Source organism: Spermophilus citellus, assembly GCF_964194105.1.
Source record: "Spermophilus citellus genome assembly, chromosome: 6".
In the NCBI taxonomy this organism is placed as follows: domain Eukaryota; kingdom Metazoa; phylum Chordata; class Mammalia; order Rodentia; family Sciuridae; genus Spermophilus; species Spermophilus citellus.
The window spans coordinates 163,489,221-163,511,355 of record NC_138187.1 but is presented as its reverse complement, the minus strand read 5'-3'; the positions used below and the strand labels follow the sequence as shown (position 1 = coordinate 163,511,355).

Below are 22,135 nucleotides of genomic sequence, written 5' to 3'. Positions count from 1 at the left end.
GCTATATGCATATTTTAAAAGTTAGATGTTTGGCATGCTTGAAGAGGATTTCTAAATTTAAAAAAGCAGGTCATAGTGGGCTGCTCCCCTTGATAACTCTATCCAGGGCCCTTTTACATGTATCTGTGCACACCTGACTGTGGAACACAGTGCCTTGGCCACAAGTGACTAGTCTGCTTCCTCATTACACAAAAATTCTAGTGTGGCCCTTGAACGTGTTCCTTAGCCACACTGTATGGTAAAAGTCAAGAACCCTGAGTTTGAAACTAGCAAAATCTCATTTTAAACCCTGACCTCAAATTATTAATATAATATTGCATAAAAAGGGTTTTAGTTCTCTGTACCTATTTCCTTATTCTTAAAATGGGTAATAGTGCTTTATGGACTTTTTATAAACCTTCTCCTGAATTGTCTGTGATGATTAGGATATAACAGTATTGTGTAATGCCCAAAAGGTTTTATGTTGATCATTTACCTTGTAAATTGAATCAGCCTTGTTTGATAAGGATGTAGAAAGGAAGGGAGAGATCCATCAAGTGAAATTTACTTGAAAATACTGAGTAATTCCATAGTTTGCTTAGCCCTTTTGCTGAAGATCTGTACTCTTGAGTAGCATACTGCCTTCTTTCACGAGAGATTGGTTTTCATGAGAGAAAGGACACTGCTTAATTTGTGGCATTCCACTAATCTCTTCTGTTAATTTGGTAGTATAAAAAGATTTGCAAATAATGAGTTCCATACCCTCAAAGATACTTTCATACACTCTGTCCTGCTTCCACATTTGTACTGTTGCCATGTTCTAAGTAGGACTTTCTCCTGACTGTGTGTTAATAACTGGAAAATTCCCTATCAGTAGAATGGCACCATCTTGACAGCCCTGGGTTCTGCTTCTACCTTGCTAATTGTTTCCTTGGGATTATTTGGATTGTGTGGAAAAGCTTTTTGCAAATCCTCTTATTACTGAAGTCATTGTTGCCAGCAGGAATAAGATTAAAGGTGCTTAAGTCTGTAGAGTTGTTTCTAATTTGTACGTGTCATTTCAGTGGCATTTTAACAGAACTCTGTCTCCTGTCCCTCCCTTCTCCCTTGGTACTATCTCAAGTTAAGTCCAAGAAGCCAGACCATTGGAAGAAATCACATTTTATCCTCCTAATTAGTATGCTGGCACTCAGGAGATAATTTTTCCCTTCATGCACTGCCAATTAATATGCAAATGAGCTGATAAATATTTATGCAATGATTTAAATTATGCAGGGAGTGCTTTCAGTGTATTCTGTAAATGAATTGTTCCTGGACTTCAAAGTGCTGGCTGCTGTGCTAACGAGGAGAGATTTGCATAAGGCCCTAATCACGCGCATACTGATTAAGCTTCATTATGGAAACTGCCAGCTGCAATCTTTGTTTCTATTTTATTACAAAAAGGGGAACTTTTCATGCTTCAGTTGCCTTGACAATGTCAGTCCTAGCTGGTAGGAGAGACTAAAACTCCTCTGAGCAACTGAAGTTTCCTTATTCAGCTGAAGATTGCTATGGTGTAACTGAAGTTGTATTTTGCTTCTCCTGTTAATCCACTTTCCACTCCCCACCCTGTTCTCTGAAGAACATGGTGCAGATTTGTTAGAAATAGTGCTACCTTCTTTCCCCCACCCCAGACCGCTACCTGTTTCTTGCTTGCTTTGGATTGTCCACACCTCTAGAAGACTTCACAGCGATGCTGGACTGCAGTGACTGTGTTCTAGGTGGGTACCAGCACAGTTCTTTCTTAGAAGCTTTAATATGGAAATAGCATGTGAGGGGTTGACTATGCTTAAATGCTTAATCACATGCAGCCAAGGCAAGGGAGGGGGGAGAGGTGGTTGAGTGGGGAAGATGGAAAGCATTTGCAAAGCACTATGTGTGCATGAGTGAGCTGTGGTCCCTCCCTATGCTGGCTCTTCTGGTTCTGAGGGTACTTTGAATAAATAGTGTGGATTGAGAATTTGACCTCAATGGAGACTTTTTTTTTTTACTTTTGGGGGACTTCTATGGAAAGCATTTAATGTAAATTCTAAAAAACATTTTAAAATCAGAAACAAGGTTTGAACTGTACCTAACTAATATAAAATGTACATATTAATAAAATTTTTGCAAACCTAGTATCAGTGAAAAGTGAAGTGGAGCCATCGTCTAGAATTGTTTCCGTACATACTATTGCAACATTGTAGTGTTGACTGCACTTTATGTATTGACCCATTTCCAGATTTTAGACATTATGAACTTTTAAAATTCCAAGGTTAGTCCTTATTTTTGTGTTGAAACCAACTATCTTTTGTAGAAAACTATGGTTTTAAGTATTGGAAAGCTTATCTTAAAAGAGTTTTCCCTATAGACAAGCAAGCCTTTAGAGAGGGAGGTATCCTACTTTAATTTTAATGTATACACCGCCTTTGGTTGACTGAGATTTAAAATAGATAGAGGCATTCTGGTATTGAGGCAGATGGTGGCTCCTGGTGGCCACATTTTGTGTGGAGTTTTGTTTATTTCTCTATAATATTAATAAAACCTTTTTAGGTTATTGTAGTCACCAGAAAAGTCAGGGGATAGAAACTCCGGGAGTTGGATACCTTAAGTTTAAAACTTCTGCTGATGATTTTTCTTTTCCTGTGTGTCATTTTCCCTACTTGAAAATTGAGGCTACTTCCGTCACCTTCCCAGTTGCCAAGGGAAAATAAATTGATCATTCTGAAGATGGATGAATTCTTATGCAGAAGGCATGGCCTGAACCCAAGGTAGTAGTTACATGGTCCCCCACAATAAAAATCCCCATCTAAAGGGCACGTGATGAGCAGTACATGGATGTCAGGAATTCAGGAGCAGCCTGTAGACTTCGTGTTGGTCTCACTGTGTCTAGTCAGCTCAGGGGCGTAGACATGAATTTTTTATACTGGCCAGAGAGAAGATGATTTCAGATGTCAAAGAAGAATTTACTTGTTTTTACTCTTTTACATTTACTAAGTTGGAAACTCAAGAAACAAAAGGAAAATACCTTTTTGAGATATTTTTAACATTTATTGTTGAATTAGAAATTATGTCTTCTACTTTCAACTAACAGTCAATATCATTGAAATAGTCTTATCATTGTTGTTGCAGTTAATCAGAATTTTATTGTTTTATTCTCTTTGGTATGTTTGAAGTAATTTCATTAAATGCCCTTGAAACTCTTTGACAATTCAGTGATTGGTCCTTAGGAGATTCACATAAAATACCTGTGACATAATTTTTAACTTATAATGTGGAAATAAGGACATGAATTACGCAGGGTCAGGCTCGTGAATTAACGATTTGTGCTTGCTTTGTTTCTATGATGTCCCTATATGTGGGAAATCGTTACCCTTTTTATCAATGTTAACTTATTTATTATTTTTTCTACTTTCCTTTAAAATACATTCTAAGAGAAGCATTAAGCCATTTGCATTCCTAATGGCATTTCTGTTAAACTTGTGATCTTTGTTAACTTTCATAAGAGTTTGGGTAAGTCATTCAGAAAGCTGTTTTTCACTAAGTCGCACACCTGTTTCTTTCAAACCTTAGTATGCTTTCAGATGATATTTAAAATTTTCTGGACAGTGGGGAAAGGAAGTTGTAGAACTGTCCTCATTTATGACCACAGACACAAACTTTATGCTTTTGAATATCTATAGAATAAACCAAGGATACACTATACCGTCTAAGCCCAAAAGACAAACAGGCACAAAAGCTTACAGTTTGAGAGGCTGTTACATAGCCTGTAGATTGGATATGAAATTTTATCAAAAAAGGGCTCTTGATTTTTGTTTTTCCTTAGCACTTTGTGCATGTGGATGCTGCAGCTTAATGGACACATGGTCAGGACTTCAAATCAGTGCTGTCATTCCTAGTTGAAGTGTTTATTCTTCTCTAATAACTACAGTTAAATAGTTGAAAAAGTAGAACTTTTTTGTTAATAAATTTCTTTGATTGTAAATATTCCAAGTTTTAGTTTGCAGTAGATATAGAACAAGATGTTTACTTTAAAAAAAAAAATCCCTTTTAAAGAGGTAGAATAGCAGTGTTGTTCTTGACTCCTCTCCTGCATGTTTTCTAGGACACTATTTTATACAGCTTGGTGAAAATCCTGGTGGAAACGAACTTGTTTACATAGATAGCACTGAAAGAAGTAAACTCAAATTAGCAGGTTCATTTGAGATGTCTGGGTGATAAGATTCTAAGTGGACGTGGTTACAATTCAGTCTTGAAGTCTAATTTAGAGATTTCTGTTGTGTCTGCTGGTATAACTTTTGTACTGGTTTTTGCTTGAGGTATATATTTGACATAATATTACTTTGACTTAGATTAGTTTGGTTGAGGAAGGGAAGAAGTATATTTTTCTTAGACGTATTTTCTTTTGAGTTACTATCCCATCTATTATCCATATTAAAATTCTTTAGAAAGGTAATTTATTTGTGGTTGCCATTAGGATCCCAGGGATCCTGAATTTCTTTCAGGTTCCTTCTATTACAGTTTGTAACGTTTAGCTTGATATGTCCCTGAACTAACTGTATGAATGTGACATTAGTTAACCCTTTTCCTTTTTCTTTTCTTTTTTTTTTTTTGTGGGGGAGGGGTGCCTTCTTAGCCCATCTTTACCCCGAGTTAAAAATCGTATTCCCCTCTGCTTTATTACAGACTCAAGAATGAACAATCCGTCAGAAACCAGTAAACCGTCGATGGAGAGTGGAGATGACGCTACAGGTAAGAAGTAGTCTCTGATCTAGCTTTTTAATTAGATGAGATAGAGCTGATAGAAGAAACTTGCCACTCACTTGGACATATATTTGGCTTGTACAGAACAGTTTGCACATTGAGTTGTCAAATATGATTTAGTAGTTGCACCAAGTGCAGTTGTTTATTTAATATTATCTAACTTTCTTCTGCAGATTGCTTTATCTTTCTGCTTCCATCTATCAGAAACTACAGAATCATTATGGGAATAGTTGTTTGGGTCAGATAGTTCAGGGTATGAATTATGGATTTACCACTTAATGACTGTGTGACTTTAGGCAATTTCCCCAATCGTTTTGAGACTGAATTTATTCAATTATTCAATGGGAATGTTTCATAGGTCATTAGGAGTATTAGATGAGAGAAAGTACGTGAAGTGTGAAGCATAGTGCCAGCTGCACCGTGATTGTGCTGTTCAGAGTGTTGCTTGTTATAGACGTTGATCAGAATAGTAAATCTCATCCACCCCATATTGGTTATAAGTTATGTTTAAAAGTCCATATTTTGTTAAGTAGTTATAAACACACTCATTTCTAATACATTCTTTTACTTCATTTTTTAAAATTTACACACGATTAAACCTTTGATCAAGAGAAAATTAATTATCATTATCATATAAATGAGAAAACTCAAGCCCCATGAGAGAAAGGTGAATCCATTAAAAGAATGTTGGTCTCCGCAGCCCATATGCTTGTTAAGTCAGAATATTGCTCAGGGGACATTTGGCTATGTATCTTTATCATCTGCTGGAGATGCGCAGAGACTCCCATTTCTAGAAGAGCTTGGATTCCAAGTGTTAGGCTGCATTGAGAAGAGCACCATGGGTAGGATGCACAGGAGGTGGCATTTCTAGAGAGACAGGTTTCCACTTGCAGAGAGACCTCCCTCTTTGGCTGTTTTTTTAAAAAATGTGCCTGACTCTGGGAGATGGCAAGAATGAGGCACCCTTGAAACTGTTTTCTACCTCTATTGGCCACAAAACTTTTTAATTGGTGGTAGATGGGTGGGTTGAACCAATGTTCCTGCCTGTGTGGTTTCTACTATAGGCTATCCTATACCTGGAGACACCTATTAACCTTGTCATCTCTAAAATGTTTCTACCTCTTTGTGTGAACTGAGCTGTAAGGTTAACATGTACAACTGGGTTACATTAAAGGTGTCTCCTGTCACTCTGACTGAATAGTGTAGACTGTAGACTGCTTTAGGTTCCTGAGAAGGGGTGTGGGGGGTACCACTGAATTCTTCCTGAATCATCAGCCACAGTCTCCTTCCTGTTATTCCTCTAACCCTGTTTTTGCCCCATCTTCCTGTGTGTTGGGGCATTGGTGCCTGTGCCAGTGTGGGTGCTTTGGCCACAGCCAAAGGTACATACCTTTGTAGAGAGAAAAAATGCTGTTGATCACACTGGGAGGTCAGAGGAGAGTGGGTGGGACACACTTGGCTAAAGAATAGCTTTAAAGACAAGACTCAGTTTTTCTGTCAAGGCAATAGAAACAGACAGACTGACAGAAGGATTGGAGAATACTTAAAATATTCACTATATTGGCCTCATTAGAATGCCCATGTTTGTCATGCTCTTCCTCCCTACTCTATTTTGAGTCACCCCTCTTATATCAGAGAAGACATTCGGCATTTGGTTTTTAGGGATTGGCTAAATGTATGATATGTCAAGATCATTGTATTGTCATGAGCAACTAATTAAAAAAAAAAAAAGAATCCCCATATTTGCCTTAACATCACAGTTTCAGTGCCTGCCATGTCTTATTGAGCAGCTACAAACTATAATAAAACCCAGTGGCTTGTTTTAGAAAATCCTAAGCACTGTACACATTCCCGATAGCAGTTCTTATGACAAGTTATATGTTATTTCAGGGACTAGGAAATTGAGACACCAAAGCAACTAGGAAATAGAGTATTTGTACCCTGAATATGATTTTTCCCCATGAAGTGTAATAAAATAAAAATGAAAATTTAAGCCATACTTTGTATTCATTCAGTCCTAAACCATTTCCACAGCTCTTAGATAACTCCTGGCTGCAGCACTCCTTGAAACAGTCTTGTGAATTTCTTGCCTGTTATCATATTCGGTGCTTGACAGACTTGTTCTCATTATGGAGCTGAGCATTATCAGTTTAAATAAGGGGGAGCTAAGAGCTGGCACTTTCATATAAGTCTTTATTCCCAACACCACTAGTGGAACTTGATTTCCTTCTTACAAAGAGAGTACATTATTATTGTTTTTGGTTTTGTTTTGTTTTTAAAAGAGCTTTTGCTAATGCAATAACAGGTAGCTGGATCAAATGTGACATGATCAGCCATCAACTCTGAACTAGAGTAGCTTACTTCCCATTTGTCTACTGGGGCATTTGCTGCTTTAGTAAAGTTATAAATTACTTCCACTTTATGGGTCTTTACATTCACTGAGAGCAACAGAAGTCTTAATTATCTGTTTCTCTAATGTTTAAGTTCCATTGCCATATTGAAATCTGATATTTTCTGGATTCAGAATACTTTTGTGTTGATCATCTTTTCTCGAATGTTTATAATTATTATGATATTGACTTGTGAGATTTTAAGGAGAATGATCTTTAAAATTATGTTGGTATTATGCTTGTTTGTCTTTCTCTATGATTTATTTAAAAAAGTAAATCTTATATCTATCATAATTCAGGTGGGAAAAGAGGTAGAGTTAACCGACTAGAAAGTCAGTGACTTAACAGGTACACTGCTTTACAAGAAAATAAGTTTTCATATTTCAAAACCAATATTAACAGTGCATTTTAGTCAGATGACCCTATGTGTTCACAGAAAATCTGTAGTTTAGACTTGTTCAGGTTTGTGTCTTCTGTATGTACCATATCATAGTTGGTGTTATTAGGTCCAGTGCAAAAAGACCAGCCTCTTTCAGTCTTCAAGGGGTTAGCAGCCCACTGATTCTGGCTAGGTGGTGGTAGGTAGTTCAAGAGCAGATATGGAGGGGTGCAATGTGTTGGTCAGTGGGGGAAATTTGAGTATGTTGGTGGAAGAACCATCATGGGTGAAGAGAAGGAAGAAACCTAACTGACAGAGGAAAGGCTGTGATAAAGGAAGTGCAGAATGAGGATAAATTTTGAGAATGAAAAAATGTGCACCCTGGGCTGGGGTTGTAGCTCAGTGGTGGAGCACTCAATCCTCAGCACCACATAAAAATAAATAAATAAAAGGTTTTGTGTCCATCTACAACTAAAAAAATTTTCAAAAAAATGTGCACCCTTTTTCTACAGTAGGGAAGAATGGAAGACTTGTTTTTGTCTCCAGTGCCCAGTCTGCCCTAGTGTACTTAGTGGAAGTACTAAACCTTGAGTAAGATAGTGATTTTGTTCTCAAGAAATTAATGTTGTAGATGTTTGAGAATACAGCAGAAATTGAGAAGTTTCATAAAAGGTGTATGAGAATCCACTGTAGGGAGAAACTGTTTCTGACTTGGAGGACCAGGAAAGGGTTTGAAGAAGGTAGAGCCTCCAGTGTGCCTTGAGGGTAGCATTTAAATGAGATGGTGATGGGCAGGGTTTGATCCTTCGAAGCAGCAGGAGTCCAGTTAGGGAGGGAGAGCCGCCAGCTGCGTCCTGAGGTCTCCCATTCCTTCAGGGTGCTGCTGTTGTGCCTTGATGCCCAGACACGTCCTCGGTCAGCCATCCTCAGAACCAGTGACCATTCCAGGTCCTCCCCTGCAGTGCAGCCACTGCTCTTTCCTCCAGCTCATTGTTTTTATAAATTTACCTGGGCTTTTTAGACTTAGTTTTGATAATGGAGGAAGGTAAAAAGGACCTGTTTTTAAATATCAAGTTTTCATGTAATTTTTTTCTGATAATATAGGTTTTGAAATATGAAAACTTATTTTCTTATAAAGCAGTGTACCTGTTAAGTCACTGACTTTCTAGTCGGTTAACTCTACCTCTTTTCCCACCTGAATTATGATAGATGTAAGACTTCCATATCCTGTCCTGTTTTACTTCATTTTCGATCCAGAGGTCTTCCCTCCCTCCACCCCCAGTCTAGAGATAATGGTAAGATTTTTTGGGCAAATGAAAAGGCCAAAGAAATTTATTAATGTAAACTAATGTGCATTTATGAAGTAGTATTACAAAAATATCATTCATGAGAAGTTCTTAGTAACCAGTGATGTTTGTCTTGTGGAATTTACTAATACCATGGCTGATGTTAGGAAATTATATTCATAAAGAGAATGATCAGAGGTCATTTTCTCCAGAATGAGGAGAAAGGATCCTGAAGACCAGGGTCCCAGTAAATAAACTAGTATTCTTCTTAATAATTTGATGCCTTGAACTGGCACTTTGGAAACATTTCCAAAAATGTGCCTGAAAATACAAGCGTTTTCAGGAGTAACATCTGAAAATCACTAGAGAACAGGCCTCAGGTAAAAATCTCATCAAACCAGAGTAGAGCAATGAATGGCAGACTTCAGATTCTGAAGGACTAGCTTCCCTTTAAACTTACATTTACTTAGAGGCCATTTCTTTTATTATCAGCATAATCTTAATGTTTATACATAATTTACTGTAGCTTTCATTCTGCTTTGAGTAAGATGCTCCTATAAGCCTGAGGGTAGAAATCCCAATACAAAATTTTTTGGAGTCCTTCACAGGGACGTTTTAAATAATGGGTAATTCCAGGGGCCACTGACAGTAGCTGACCACTCCCAGAGAACTTCAAGAGCACAGTGAAGAGTTCATCAGGTGTCAGAACGCACATCAGAAAGGTAGGCCTTCCTCCAGGGTTTGAGTTGATAGGAGTTATAGGTTTGTTAACAGGTTTTGGCCACCGCTTTTTGAAAATCTGGCCCTGGTGCATGTGGTTGGTTGGTTAGTTTTTAAGTATACAAGGGGGAAAGGGAGCTATAATCACTAAACCTGTAAGAATAGTAAAAAGTACCATCTGAAGTATGATTATACCTTTGTTAAATGAGAGAGTGATCAGTTGATCCTATTGCCAGCAATAACCTAATAATAAATTTTAAATTTTAAAAGTAGTATCTACTTTTATTCATTACTAGTATATGAATGTGGAACACTAATGAGAGGATCTGTTTCTAAAAGACTGCTTTAGGCACAAATTATTAGAGATTGTCTATAATTTTCTCTTTCCTCTCTTAGAGGGCAGCTGACTTTTGTGTCATGTCGCTCTTGTCATAATTTTTTCCCAACAGGAATAAAAGAAATTTTTATATAAAAGAATTTTCTAGCCCTGTTACACTTTATATCTTGGCTTGAAGCAAAAAACTATATTCTGTTACTCATTCAGTTAGATCCATTCCAAAGCATCCTAGCCTAGAGCAGCAGTAGTAGAAATTGGGGGTCAAATATAATGAGCCATTGGGGGGAAGAGACTAAGGGTGGGTAAGAAAAGGAAGAGGGAATAGGCATAATGCAAAATGAATGCCTGTGCTTGGTGTGGGGTGACCTGGATATGGTGTCATTCTCTGGGGAGAGTGGACTTGGCAGTGAGGTGGCACACTTCAGTTCTGAAGTGGTGCCTTGTGGCACTGCAGGTGATGGTGTGGGAGGTAGAGATGTGTTCATGCAAAGAGAGGTCTGCGTTACTGCAGAGGCATTGGGGAGGCTATGGAAAGAGCTTCAGACTCTCCAGGCCAGGGCTGGCAGACCAAAGTGGTTGTAACAGAAATTGTGGTGTGTAGGGAAGCAAGCAAGTGCTGAAGAAGGGGAATGGTAAAGGTAGGCACCATGGAAGTATTTCTTTGCTTTCTTATTTGTAAAATAAGGAGTTGGCTAGTTCTTTTTAAAATACTCGCTTCCACTTTTACCTCTTCCAAAATGTCCTATAATATCATCCATTGTAGCCTCTTGAGTTTGTCGTCTTTGACCAAGCATAGTTGTTTGTGATTCACCTATTCTGTTAGCTCAATTTTATTTCTCTTCTTCCTTTCCCCCAAGGGTGGAGAGGTTCCAAATGTGTTTTTGTAATAAATGGGAGATATAAACTATTGCTGCTGTGTTAGAGAGCTGGGAACAAGGACAGAGGCATTTGGGCTGCTGTTTAAATGCCTAAAACCTGTGCAGAGCTGAGTCGATGTGATCTGTTCACACAGGGAGCAGATGAGGACTTTCCAGTTCTCTAATCCATGAAAGTCGGTCTTAGCTGGACCCTTGTTATAATCAGGACTGTCCTGGGATTCACCTCATTTCATTCCCTGTCATATACATCATTGCATATGCCCAAATATTTTCTATTTGCTTTGCTGTTTCTGTGTTTTGGAAGTGACTACCCTCTGATTACTGGAGAAACTCTAGCTGTCTAATTGAAGCCCACCACCTCCTTTCACTGGGTTTGTTTTACCCACCTCCTTTTCTTTTGCCTCTGGCTGAGGAATATTCTTCTTTTCCATTGGTAATCCTCTGCTTCTCTTTCATAATTGAGTCCCTTCTCATACCCTTTAGGTTCCTGCCCCACCTTTTAGCCCCCTGTATCCCTTACACCTTCAGTGTCTAGGTCTCCTAAGTGTGCTCAGGTTCCTGTGTCCTCTCCACCTATGCCTTTGAACTGCCGTCCTCAGGCTCCCACGCTCCCTGACTGACTGGCCTGGCTGAAGGAAGTCATGCCATCACCCCCTACCTTGGCTTTTCCCTTGGTTCCTGGAAGTCTGGATGTGGACCTAAAATTTTCATGCACTGTTTTGTCAATCTTGATGTCTTTATTTTGTTATTTTATATAAAACAATGAATCTGTGTGTGTGTGACATGACATTGTATATGTGACATGGATGTTTTCTTAACATGTATGTATTGTTGAAGCACTTGTGTATCTGCCACTCTGGCCAAGAAATAGAATGTGATCACTGCTCAGAAGTTCTCTGGAGGTCTGCCTGGTAACACTTCCTTCTTTTCCCCAAGGGTGATCCCTGTCCTAAATTACTGTCAGTGGTCATCTCTTTCATTTTTTTTCCCATCTGTGTATTTATCCTCAAATAATGCATTACTTAGATTTGCCTATATCCATTTATAAATTGAGTCATACTGTTTATAGTCTGTGGCTGGATTATGATGTTTTTGAGATCTGTGTTAGTATGTTTATCTGTGATTCATTTTCACTGCTGTAGGATCCCATTATATGAATATTTCACAATTTTCCTGTCCATTCTATTATAGATGAACATTTGGGTATTTTCTCTGTAAAGGAGGAAAAGTTTATTTAGGGCACACGTTTTGCTGTTAAGAACAGTATTGCTATAAATAATTTTGTACTTATTTCACATATGTGAAAAAGTCTCCAAAGTATTTTCTTAATAGTGTAATTGCTGAACTTCTGGTGTTACCCAAGACTGCCAACCAGACTCCCAAAGACTGATTTCTATTGCTCCCAACAACGAACGAGAATTTCAGTCTTGCCAGAAGTTCATATTAACCAACTTTGTAATTTTAGCCAATTTATTGGATGTTGTTTTACTCAGCTTTAGCACTGCTGTGCCCAGAATACCTGATGAGAACGACTTAGAGGAAGAAAAGTTTCATGGTTTCAGAGGTCTCTGCACATAGACAGCCGCCTCCATTTGCTCTGCATCTGAGATGAAGCAACAAATTATGGGGGAAAGACCCAGGGGAGGAAAGCTGCTCAGCTGTGGACTGCCTCCTCCAGCCCCACCTGTCTAGAGATGCCACCAGTCGGTCCCTTGGACCCAGTGTGGACTGATCAGGCTATAGCACTCACAATCCAGTCATCTCGCTTCTGGATGTTCCTGCATTCACACGGGAGTTTAGCAGTGATGGGGGGCTCATATCCAACAATTACAAGTAAAAATGATATCTTATTGGGATTTTAATTTGCATTTCCTTAATTTCCAAGGACATTGAACATCTTCTTGCCTGTTGTTTTTATGGGCCATTTGTGTTTCTTTTGTGAAACTCGTATTCATTTTTTTTTTTTTTTTGCCCACTTTTTCTATTGAGTTGACTTTTTCTTATTGATTCATAGGAGTTCTTTGTGTATTCCAAACACTAATCCTTGTTGTTTGCATGGATTGCAAGTATTTTCTCCTTTCCAATCATTTTTGTACCCTTTGATGAACAGAGCCTTCAATTTTAAAGCAGATAAATTTGTCCTTTCTCTTTGGGGGCCTGATAGAAAAACCCTTTCCCAAGGTCCCAGTGATATTCTCTTGTGTTGTTTTCTTAAAATATCATAATGTTGCATTTCACGTTTCAGCCTTTAATCCTTCTGAATCTTTCTTTCTCTTTCTTTCTTACTTTTTTCCCCCAAATGGATACTATTTACCCATTTATTGAAAACTCCATCCTTTCCTCACTGATGGGTCATAGCTCACCCTTTCCTCACCTCTGTCTTGTTTCAGCTGTAGCTGTTTCTGGACTCTGGTTTATTTGTTTATCCCTGCACTCATGATTATTGCTGTCAGTTATGGTTTGGATGTGAGGTATCCCTCAAATCTCACATGTGAGACAAAGCATGAAAGTTCAGAGGAGAAATGATTGGGTTGTAAGAGTCTTAACCCAATCAGTGAATAATCCACGATGGGATTAACTGAGTGGGGGCAGATGGGGTATGGCTGGAGGAAGTGGTCCATTGGGGGCATGTCTATATTGTATATGGAGAGTGGAGTCTCCTCGCCCCCCGCCCCCCTGCTTCGGATCACCATGTGAGCTGCTTCCTTCTGCCACATGCTTCCCCCATTATGTTCAGGCTCACCTTGAGCCCCAAGGAATGGAGCCATCCTTCTGTGGATTGAGATCTCTGAAAACGTGTGCCCTAAATAAACTTTTCCTCCTTTACATATGTTCTGGGTGGATCATTTAGTCACCACAGAGAAAAAGCTAACTAAAATACTGTTTCTTAGTAAGTCTCAATCAAATGATCATGCAAGTCCCTCTAGGTTTTAATAACATTTTGGTCCTTTGCCTTTCTATTTAAATTTTAGAATCAACTACCCCTCTGTTCAGAAAAAGAGAGAAAAGAAGACAGAAAATGACTTGTTGGAATCGTAATATTAAATTTCTCTGAATCTATAGGTCAATTTGGGGAAAACCGACATATTTACAAGGTTGAGACTTCCTGTACCACACATTTGTCTTCTTTATCGTGTCTAGGTAAAGCTTTATAATGTTTTACTTATAGAACTTGCTGTACTTTGATATATTGATTCCCAGAACTCCATAAGTATTATACATAAACTCTTGAAGTTTTTTCATTCGGCCCAGACAAAGGCAGCTTTGCAGTGGACTTCTGTGCTGCACCTTGTTAGACTTGGGCTTCTGTGACAGTATTATTGTCCTTGGGATGTTCCACATCTGCAATCAGACCACCTAAGAAGAGTGACTTTTCCAGCCCAGGTGTCTCCTTCCCTGCTGCTTGTGCTGGCAAAGCCCCTCTTGCGGTGGCTGTGGAGGTGGCCTTAGCACGCTGACCTTAGTGGCTTTCAGTGTTTGGCTATCACCTCAGATTCATTTGTTTATTTGCGTTACTTCATAGTATAAAGTTGAGAAAATTTATATTCCTGTACCTTGAGTTTTTAGTGGATATTGCATTTTATCTAAGTGTCTTTTGCATCCTTTGAGATGATGCTATAATCCACCCCTTTGCTTTTGCCACCTCCCACTCTCCCTCCCCCATTATTGAATTTGGTGAATCCTATTCATTTTTTATTTGTTTGTTTAAAAAAACCACAAGCCAACCTTGTATTCCCGGAATAACCCACTTTACACATAATGTATTATCTTTCTAGATAAGGTTTGCTATTGCTGTTAAGATTTTACCATATGTGTTTATTAATTGAACTAGTTTGTATTATTTTTTCTTTTTTGTATTTTTTTCTGGTTAAAGTTATTTCGCCTCATTAAGTGAATTAGGAAGTATTTCTTATTTTGTTTTGTTATTGTTCTCTAGAAAAGTTTGTGAAACACTGGAATTACCTGTTCCTTGAATTTGAAGCACCCTTAGATACTCAAATTGTATAGGCTTTGTATTCTCTTTTTCAGATTTTTACCTACTAATCCAGTTTCTATAAATGCTATGGGACTCTGGATTTTCTATTTCTTGAGTCACTCTTATGTTTTCTGGAGAGTTATTTTTAAGTTTTTTAGGTTTTGTTTTGGGGTTTTGTTTTTGTTTTTGAGACAGGGTCTCCCTAAATTGCTTAGTTCCTCAGCCTCCTGAGTTGCTGGAATTACAGGTGTATGCCACTGCTCCTGGTTTCCATTTCTGTTTTAATTTTATTAGCATGAAGTGGTTTATGATACTCCTTATCTTTTGTTATCTGTGGTATTTTCTTTTTTTTAAATTTATTTATTCTAATTTGTTATATATGACTGCAGAATGCATTTCAATTAATAGTACTGTAGTATTTTATTGACCTTTTCTTAATCCTTGAATTGTTTACTTGCTCTTTCTCTCATTTTCTCATTTCATCTAACCAGAAATTTGTAAGTTAAGTTGATGTCTTTCTATTATGTTTTCCCCTGTTTCATCAATTATTGGTTTTAGCTATATTATTGCCTTTTCTCTATTTTCTTCAAATTAATTTCTTTTTCAGTGCCCGGTACCACTTGACATTAATTAAACTATGTCTTCCTTGTAGCTCTTTCTTCCTGCTCCCGAGACTAGTCTTGAATGTTTTTTCTGCTCTAACTGGTCCTTCTCTGGCTCTTTGTCTTTCTGGCTCCTAATATAGGTACCCTCATCTTTAGTCTACTCTTATTTGTACCCATTCTTTATTGATATCTCTCTCTCTCTATTTATTTATGCGTGCATGCAGTGCTGTGGAGTGAGCCCAGGGCCTCACATGCCAGGTGAGCACTCCACCACTGGTTACACCCCATCTCTTCTCTCTTAATTTAACTATCACTTTGATGTGAATAACTAGGCAGAATCCAAGGACCTGGTCATTGTAACTTAGCCCTTCCACTAACTAGCCTTGTTGACTTAAGGTTTCTAGAAGCTCTGAACTAAGATCTCTGGAGATTTAGTTCAGTAATACTGTTTTAAGTGACAACCTTACAGAATTTTTAGCCCTGACCTGTCATTTCTAAATGCCTTCTGGGCCATTTTTCTTAGATGTTTTTTGAATTTCTCAGTCCTCAGATGTCTTATATTATTCATCTTACTGATTCACCTTTTCCCCCCAACAATTCAACCCCCTGGTTCTTTTTACCAGTGTCCCTATTCTCCCAGGCAGGCAAGGCATGTATGGCTTGACTTCTGTCCTCACACCCTGTCTCCTGCTACCATCTCACACTCAAGTTCATTTGGGGGCAGGAGTGGGAAGTACATCTGTTCCCCTCTCCATTCCTTTTAGTCCAGTTTTATAAGAATGATTTCTATGTAATATCTATTTACTTCTACCCTTACCTTACAATGAAGCTTTAGCACCTTGTTAAAAGAAATTGTCTGCCGGGCATGGTGGTGCAGGCCTATAATCTCAGCTTCTCAGGAGGCTGAGTCAGGAAGATTTTTCAAGTTCAAGGCCAGTCTCATCAATTTAGCACGGCCCTAAGCAACTTTGTGAGAACCTGTCTCAAAACAAAATGTTTAAAAAGGACTAGGGATCTGGCTCAGTAGTTAAGCGCCCCTAGGTTCAATTCCTGGTCCTCCCCTCAAAAAGGAAAGAAATTATCTGCTTTTGCATCTTAATCTCTGTGTTGATCTCAGATATTGTCTGAGTGTTCTTGTTACCTTTGTGCCTTGGAATACTGTCTTGTGTTCTTTTAGGAGATGGTCAGTTAGTTACAGCCACAAAAAGGGTCACAGTAAAGGCTCAGGAAGACAAAGTTTATTACACTCACAGGTCCTAGAAATAAAAAGCATGGCACTCTATTCAGGCTCACATGAAAAAGACACCAAAATGGCCCAGAGCCAGAGAAGAAAAGGGCAGGGAAGTTAGGGCCACTTTCTATATTGGGTTTCCCATGGAGTGTTCTCTGGTGGCCTGGCACCTGGTCTAGGGTGACTGAGACAGAGGAATGTTGCCTCCAGAGTCTGGGCAAATGTGGCTCAGGACTGGTCAGTTTGGGCTCTTAGAATTGACAGGAGAACAGATTCTTCCCAGCCAAAAGGTTTTTGTAAGATGTCAGAACATCCTAATATGTAAAAAATGTTAAAGTTTACAGTACAAAGACCATACCTTAATCCCATCCCTCCCCCCACCCCCAGGCAGAGCCCCAGCTGAGTGCTACTACTGTGATTAGCAGCAGCCCACTGTAGAGCATTGGCCAGGGATACCAGAAACGAGTCTCTTGTTTGGTGATTTGTGACTTACAAGGAGTTTGTCATCATTTTTATGGGAACTGGAAGGTGGACTCAGGGTGTAGAATTTTTTTAAAAAATATTTTTTAGTTTTAGGTGGACACAATGTCTTTATTTTTTTTATTTTTATGTGGTGCTGAGAATCAAACCCAGTGCCTCACGCATGCTAGGCAAGCGTGCTACCACTTGAGCCACATCCCCAGCCCAGTGTATAGAATTTTGACTCCATAAGAGTGAAATAGTTGGCTCTGGAAGACTTCTCATTGAAATGAATCTCTAAGTGCTCTGGTTTTCCTGATCTCATCTTTAAGCCATGTTGGCTTATTCAGTATGTTTTGAGCAGATTTCTCCAAAAGTACACAGTCTTTTTGCCCAGTTTTGCTGAGTTATGATTGACTAAATAATCTTAGGGTGTACAACTTAAAATCTTCATGTAGGTAATGATTTCCTGCATAGAGAGAAAAGCAGCAATTAATGACAAAACACAACTTTAAGATAGTAAAACGTCTGGATTTGGCTATGGAAGTGACTCTAATTACTTTAAAATTTATTTCATGCTAGTTTCTAATTAATTGACACAATTGTACTCTTAAGTGCATTAACTGTTTTGTGTCTAGGTAGTCCTAAAGTTTCCCAAAGTGGGAGACTTTAGGAAAGAAAATCACAAGAAATGATCCGTGAGTTTTTCAGGAAGTGAAGTGTGCGCGCGCACGCACACACACACACACACACACACACACATTTCTCTTGTGATTATCTTAAGGAGACCTCAAATAGCTCTTCCGGGTCATGCAGTATGCCTAAGAAATTAGGGTGTGTGGTGGCAAAAATGAGAGCTCTTAACAGTGATGCAGTCAGGTTCTAGCTCTGTTCTGCCGGCCTGCCCAGGGCGTGGCCACATTGTGTAAGGGTAGGAAGGTGAGGTGTGGGAGTTGTAGGAAATGTCCTTGTACCAGAAGACTTTGGAGGCTCCTGGTCAGTTATACTTTATTCAGTACAAAGTATTCTGGCTTTTTAAAAATAATAACTGGATATAGGAGTTTGAAAACAATGTATTATATTCCTGAGAAAATATTTCTGGGTGTTAGGGTGCCCTGTCCTTCCATAAAATCAGTTCTGTTCCAACATGAAATCACAGCATAAGAGATTTTTAAAAAGCACTGGCAAAACATTTTGAAAAATATAATTAGAGCAGAGCCCTTGCTAATAGATGTGTATAGTTGGCTAGGATGTAGGTCAGTGATTGGAGTGTTTGCCTGGCATGCATGAGGCCCTGGATTGGATCCCTGGGGTGGGTGTGGGGTTGGGGGATACCGTATGGAGTAATCCATACTTTGGAATTGGAGAAATCAGTACAACTATTTTGTTTTCATTGTGCTTACTGGATAAAGAACTTCTTTTGCCATCAGAGGCGTCATTCATTAAAGGGTTTAAATCAATAGTAACTCCTTGCTCTTGCAAAGTCATAGTGCTTTTCTTTTGTCCAAGCCAAATATCAAGTATGACGAGAGTAGAAGAGAGGCTTGGTGCCTCTTTTGGAACTCTGTCTCTACCATTCTTTACAATAGTGAGAATGATATAGTGCCACATAATGGCTATAATTCATTGTTTATGTTACAAACTTGTCTTGTAGTCCTATATTCTGAAGAGAAACCGTTTTACTATATTTTCTTTTCTTTTTTTTTTTTTTATTCCCGTCTTCTCCTTGGAGGTATTTCAAAAGTGCTTATGCAAAGTAAGTTCTTGTGAACATTCAGTTACATTGGTAACTGAAGTCTGTTACTCTCTTCAATCTGAAAGTTTTCTTGTAGTAGTTCTAATCATTTCGCTTGCTTTCCAGGCACACAAACCAATGGTCTGGACTTCCAGAAGCAGCCTGTGCCTGTTGGAGGAGCAATCTCAACAGCCCAGGCCCAGGCTTTCCTTGGACATCTCCATCAGGTAGAATGTTCTGCTCAACCATAAGTGAAGTGCTAGGGCCTGGGGAAGTTTTTTCAGAATGTGAGACTTTTAAAATTAAGTAAACCCTATGCTGATCACATCTAATTGTGTCATCCAAATGGTTCGCATGGAATCCGTACACCTTAGTCGACTGGATAGCCATTGAGGCCACAGGTGGGGGCTGGGGGCATTTCTTGTTGAATGGAATGTCTGTAACATCTGGGTCATTGGGTCTAGATTCTGAGCCCGATGTGAGTTTGTGGTGGCCTACTGAAGTCAGTCCTCCAAAAATGGCAAAATTACTGCTGCCTGTCACCTCCCGTATAGGACTCTGGGTGCAGTGCTCCTATCCCTTCTTTGAAACAGCTTCCAATCTTTTGATTCAGGCAACTACTCAGAGCCTTTTGCTCGACTGTGACCCCCCTAGCTTGAGGTTTAAAAAATCCTGCCTCAGCTTTATTACCCAGACACCAGAGGATTTTTTTTTTCATGAGTCTAAAACAGACCGTGGATTCTCTTCATCTGTGTTATACCTATAATGTAAAGGGGAAGAGAGCACAAAACAAACATTGGCCACCTAAGAGTTTTGGGATATGAGAGCTGATTGACAGTAGAAAGCTAGCAGTGAAAACAGTTAGGCGGTATATGATCAGAGCATCCCACTTCTTGATTTATGTTCACAATTCTGTATTAAGAGACACACTTCACATGTTAGTGGTTTCTCCTCAAAACCTAGAATTAATTTAATGCTTACAATGTATTTGCTAGTAGCGATGCTGGTAACAGTATGCCTAATGGGGGCGGCAACTCAGTGACAAGCCCACATGAACCCTCCCAGGCTGTGTATTGTCATGTTAAGTTGCTGTGAATGGATGCATATCATGCTGCTCTACTCTTCTCATAAAAATACACTATAAGACTATCTAAACTGTAAAAGAAGTTTTTCTCTACTTGAAAACAGATGAAATTCAGGAAAGCTACTCCAAAGCCTGTGATTTGTCCACAGATGCAGAGGGGGTTGTTGGCAACAGCCAGCTGCTTCTCGAGGGCCAAGCCTTGTCCATGCTGTGCTTAGCCACATGGCTTTGTCTGTGCTGTGCCCCCTACCTACAGTCTCTGTTATCCATGATGGAAATTCCAGAAACTGTTCACAAGTTTCAAATGATGTGTGTTACAGTACGTTGTTTTAATTGCTCTATTTTGTTTCTAATTTTTTTGCTAATCTCTTACTGGCCTAATTTGTAAATTAAGCTTTATTGTAGCTATCTCTCTGTAGAAAAATTCTAGTATACAACAGGTCTGGTGTTATCTGCAGTTTCAAACATCAGTGAGGGGGCAATATTGGAATGTATTACCTGTGGATAGGAGGGACAACTGCATCTTTGAATCAGAGAAACGTAACATAATCTATAAAAATGTTATCATGTTTATTTTCTTCTAAGAACATATTTAAACTTCCAACAAGTTCTCTGACATTAAAGGGAGTCACGTCTTTTATGCATGTAGTTAATTATGTTGTACATAGAAAGCATCTTTTATTGGCTTCGATGTATGTCACTCTATATTAATCAGGTTTCTGAACTGTGACAGAACTCCTGAGCAAAATCAACTAATGAAGGAAAGATTTATTTTAGCTCACAATTTCAGAAGTTTAGTCTGTGGTTGCTTGGCCCCGTTGCTTCGGGCCAGTGATACAGCAGAGCATTATAGTAAGGAATGTTTGGTGGAGCAAAGCCACACACCAAAGGATGACCAAGATGCAAAGAGGAAGGGATAGGAAGGGGCCAAGGTCCTAATGTCCCCCTTGACAGCATGTCCTCAGTGACCTAGCTTTCTTCCACTAGGTCCCAAGCCTTTCAACACATGGTCCTTTGGGGGTACATGTAGCATCCAAGCCATAACATGGTCCAAATGTACAGTTTTAACAGTTGGTGGAGGTACATGGACGGCATGCAGTCTTTTCCCCTTGGTCTAGATTCTAAGATGGTTGCAAACCTTGAACCAGCTCTGGGGCCTCCAAGGTCACAGACCCTCCAATTCATCCTAGCAAAAGGATGGAAGCCAAAGAAATGTCCTTTTCAGCTGAGCCTAGAAAAATGTGAGAAACTAGCAAAATCAAGTGTTAAAGGGCAGCTCTCTTTTTTATTTTATCCTTCTGTTTTGAAAACTTTCAAATCTACACAATTGCAGTGGAACAATATTTGTCTGAAATCACCAGTGGTTGCTGCTTTACGGTATTTACTTTATTGCTCTTTGTGTTTGTGTGTGTACATATACACACATAGAAAATGTGAATTTTTTTCTCAAATCACTTGAGAGTACATTGCAGGCATTGTGGCTGATTGCTTATAAACACTTAAATATGCTTTTCCTGTAAACAACATTATGTTAAAAACTACAATTCAAATTTCAGAAGTTCAGCACTGATATGAGACTATTTTCTGATATATGGCTGCTATTTAAATATTTTCTGTCCATGATCCAGTCCGTACTTTGTGTTTAGTCTTCACATTTGTTCAGAACAATTCCTCAGCCTCTTTGTCTTTCATGATACTGACAATTTTGAAGAGTAGAGAAAGGCCAGCTATTTTATAGAATACCTCTCATTTGGGTTTGTTTGATGTTCTCATGACTGGAGTGGTTTTGAAAGAAACACTCCTAAACATTGTGTCCAAAGGCATAGGATATTGCCTTGTCCCATTTTTGTAATACCAGGTTTGATCATTCAACTAAGGTCTGTTTGTCCGATTGATCCACTGTAAGTCACTGTTTCCTCCTTGTAACTAATAATCTGTGGAGTGATTCTGCAAAACTGCATAAATATCCTGTTTCTCAACAAGTGTTAGCCCAGGAGCATCACATCATGGTTTAAATAAAGTCACATAGAACTTGATCTCCTTTAAACCTCTGTGTTGAAACCCCTTCCTCTGCTGGGGCTCGCCTCTCCTGGGCTGCATGCTGTAAATATTCTCTCTTCAGGTTGGTCTCTTTGAGTCCAGTGGATCTAAAATGTGTTCTCCATAAATCTCGGCAGGGGGAGTTTCTGTTTTTGTTTCCTTTGGGGGAGTCTTTACTAACAGCACTGTTAGTAGAGTCATTTCAAATAAAGGATTTAGCGGTCAGTGAATTTTAGCGCTTCACTCCACGAGTC

At 39.0% G+C, this 22,135-nt stretch overlaps 1 protein-coding gene across 3 annotated transcripts in view; it reads left to right on the top strand.

Annotated features, from left to right (window-relative positions):
* The window catches only part of POU2F1 (POU class 2 homeobox 1), a 149,120-nt gene that overhangs the window by 87,167 nt on the left and 39,818 nt on the right, over positions 1–22,135 (top strand). For 2 of the 3 annotated variants that reach the window (XM_081297292.1, XM_081297294.1), the window contains exons 2-3: positions 4,684–4,749; positions 18,884–18,984. In XM_081297292.1, the coding sequence (XP_081153418.1) occupies positions 4,684–4,749; positions 18,884–18,984 (167 nt within the window). Of the gene's footprint in view, positions 1–1,652; positions 1,740–4,683; positions 4,750–18,883; positions 18,985–22,135 lie in introns of all 3 variants that reach the window. The other variant, XM_081297293.1, reaches the window with a different exon arrangement.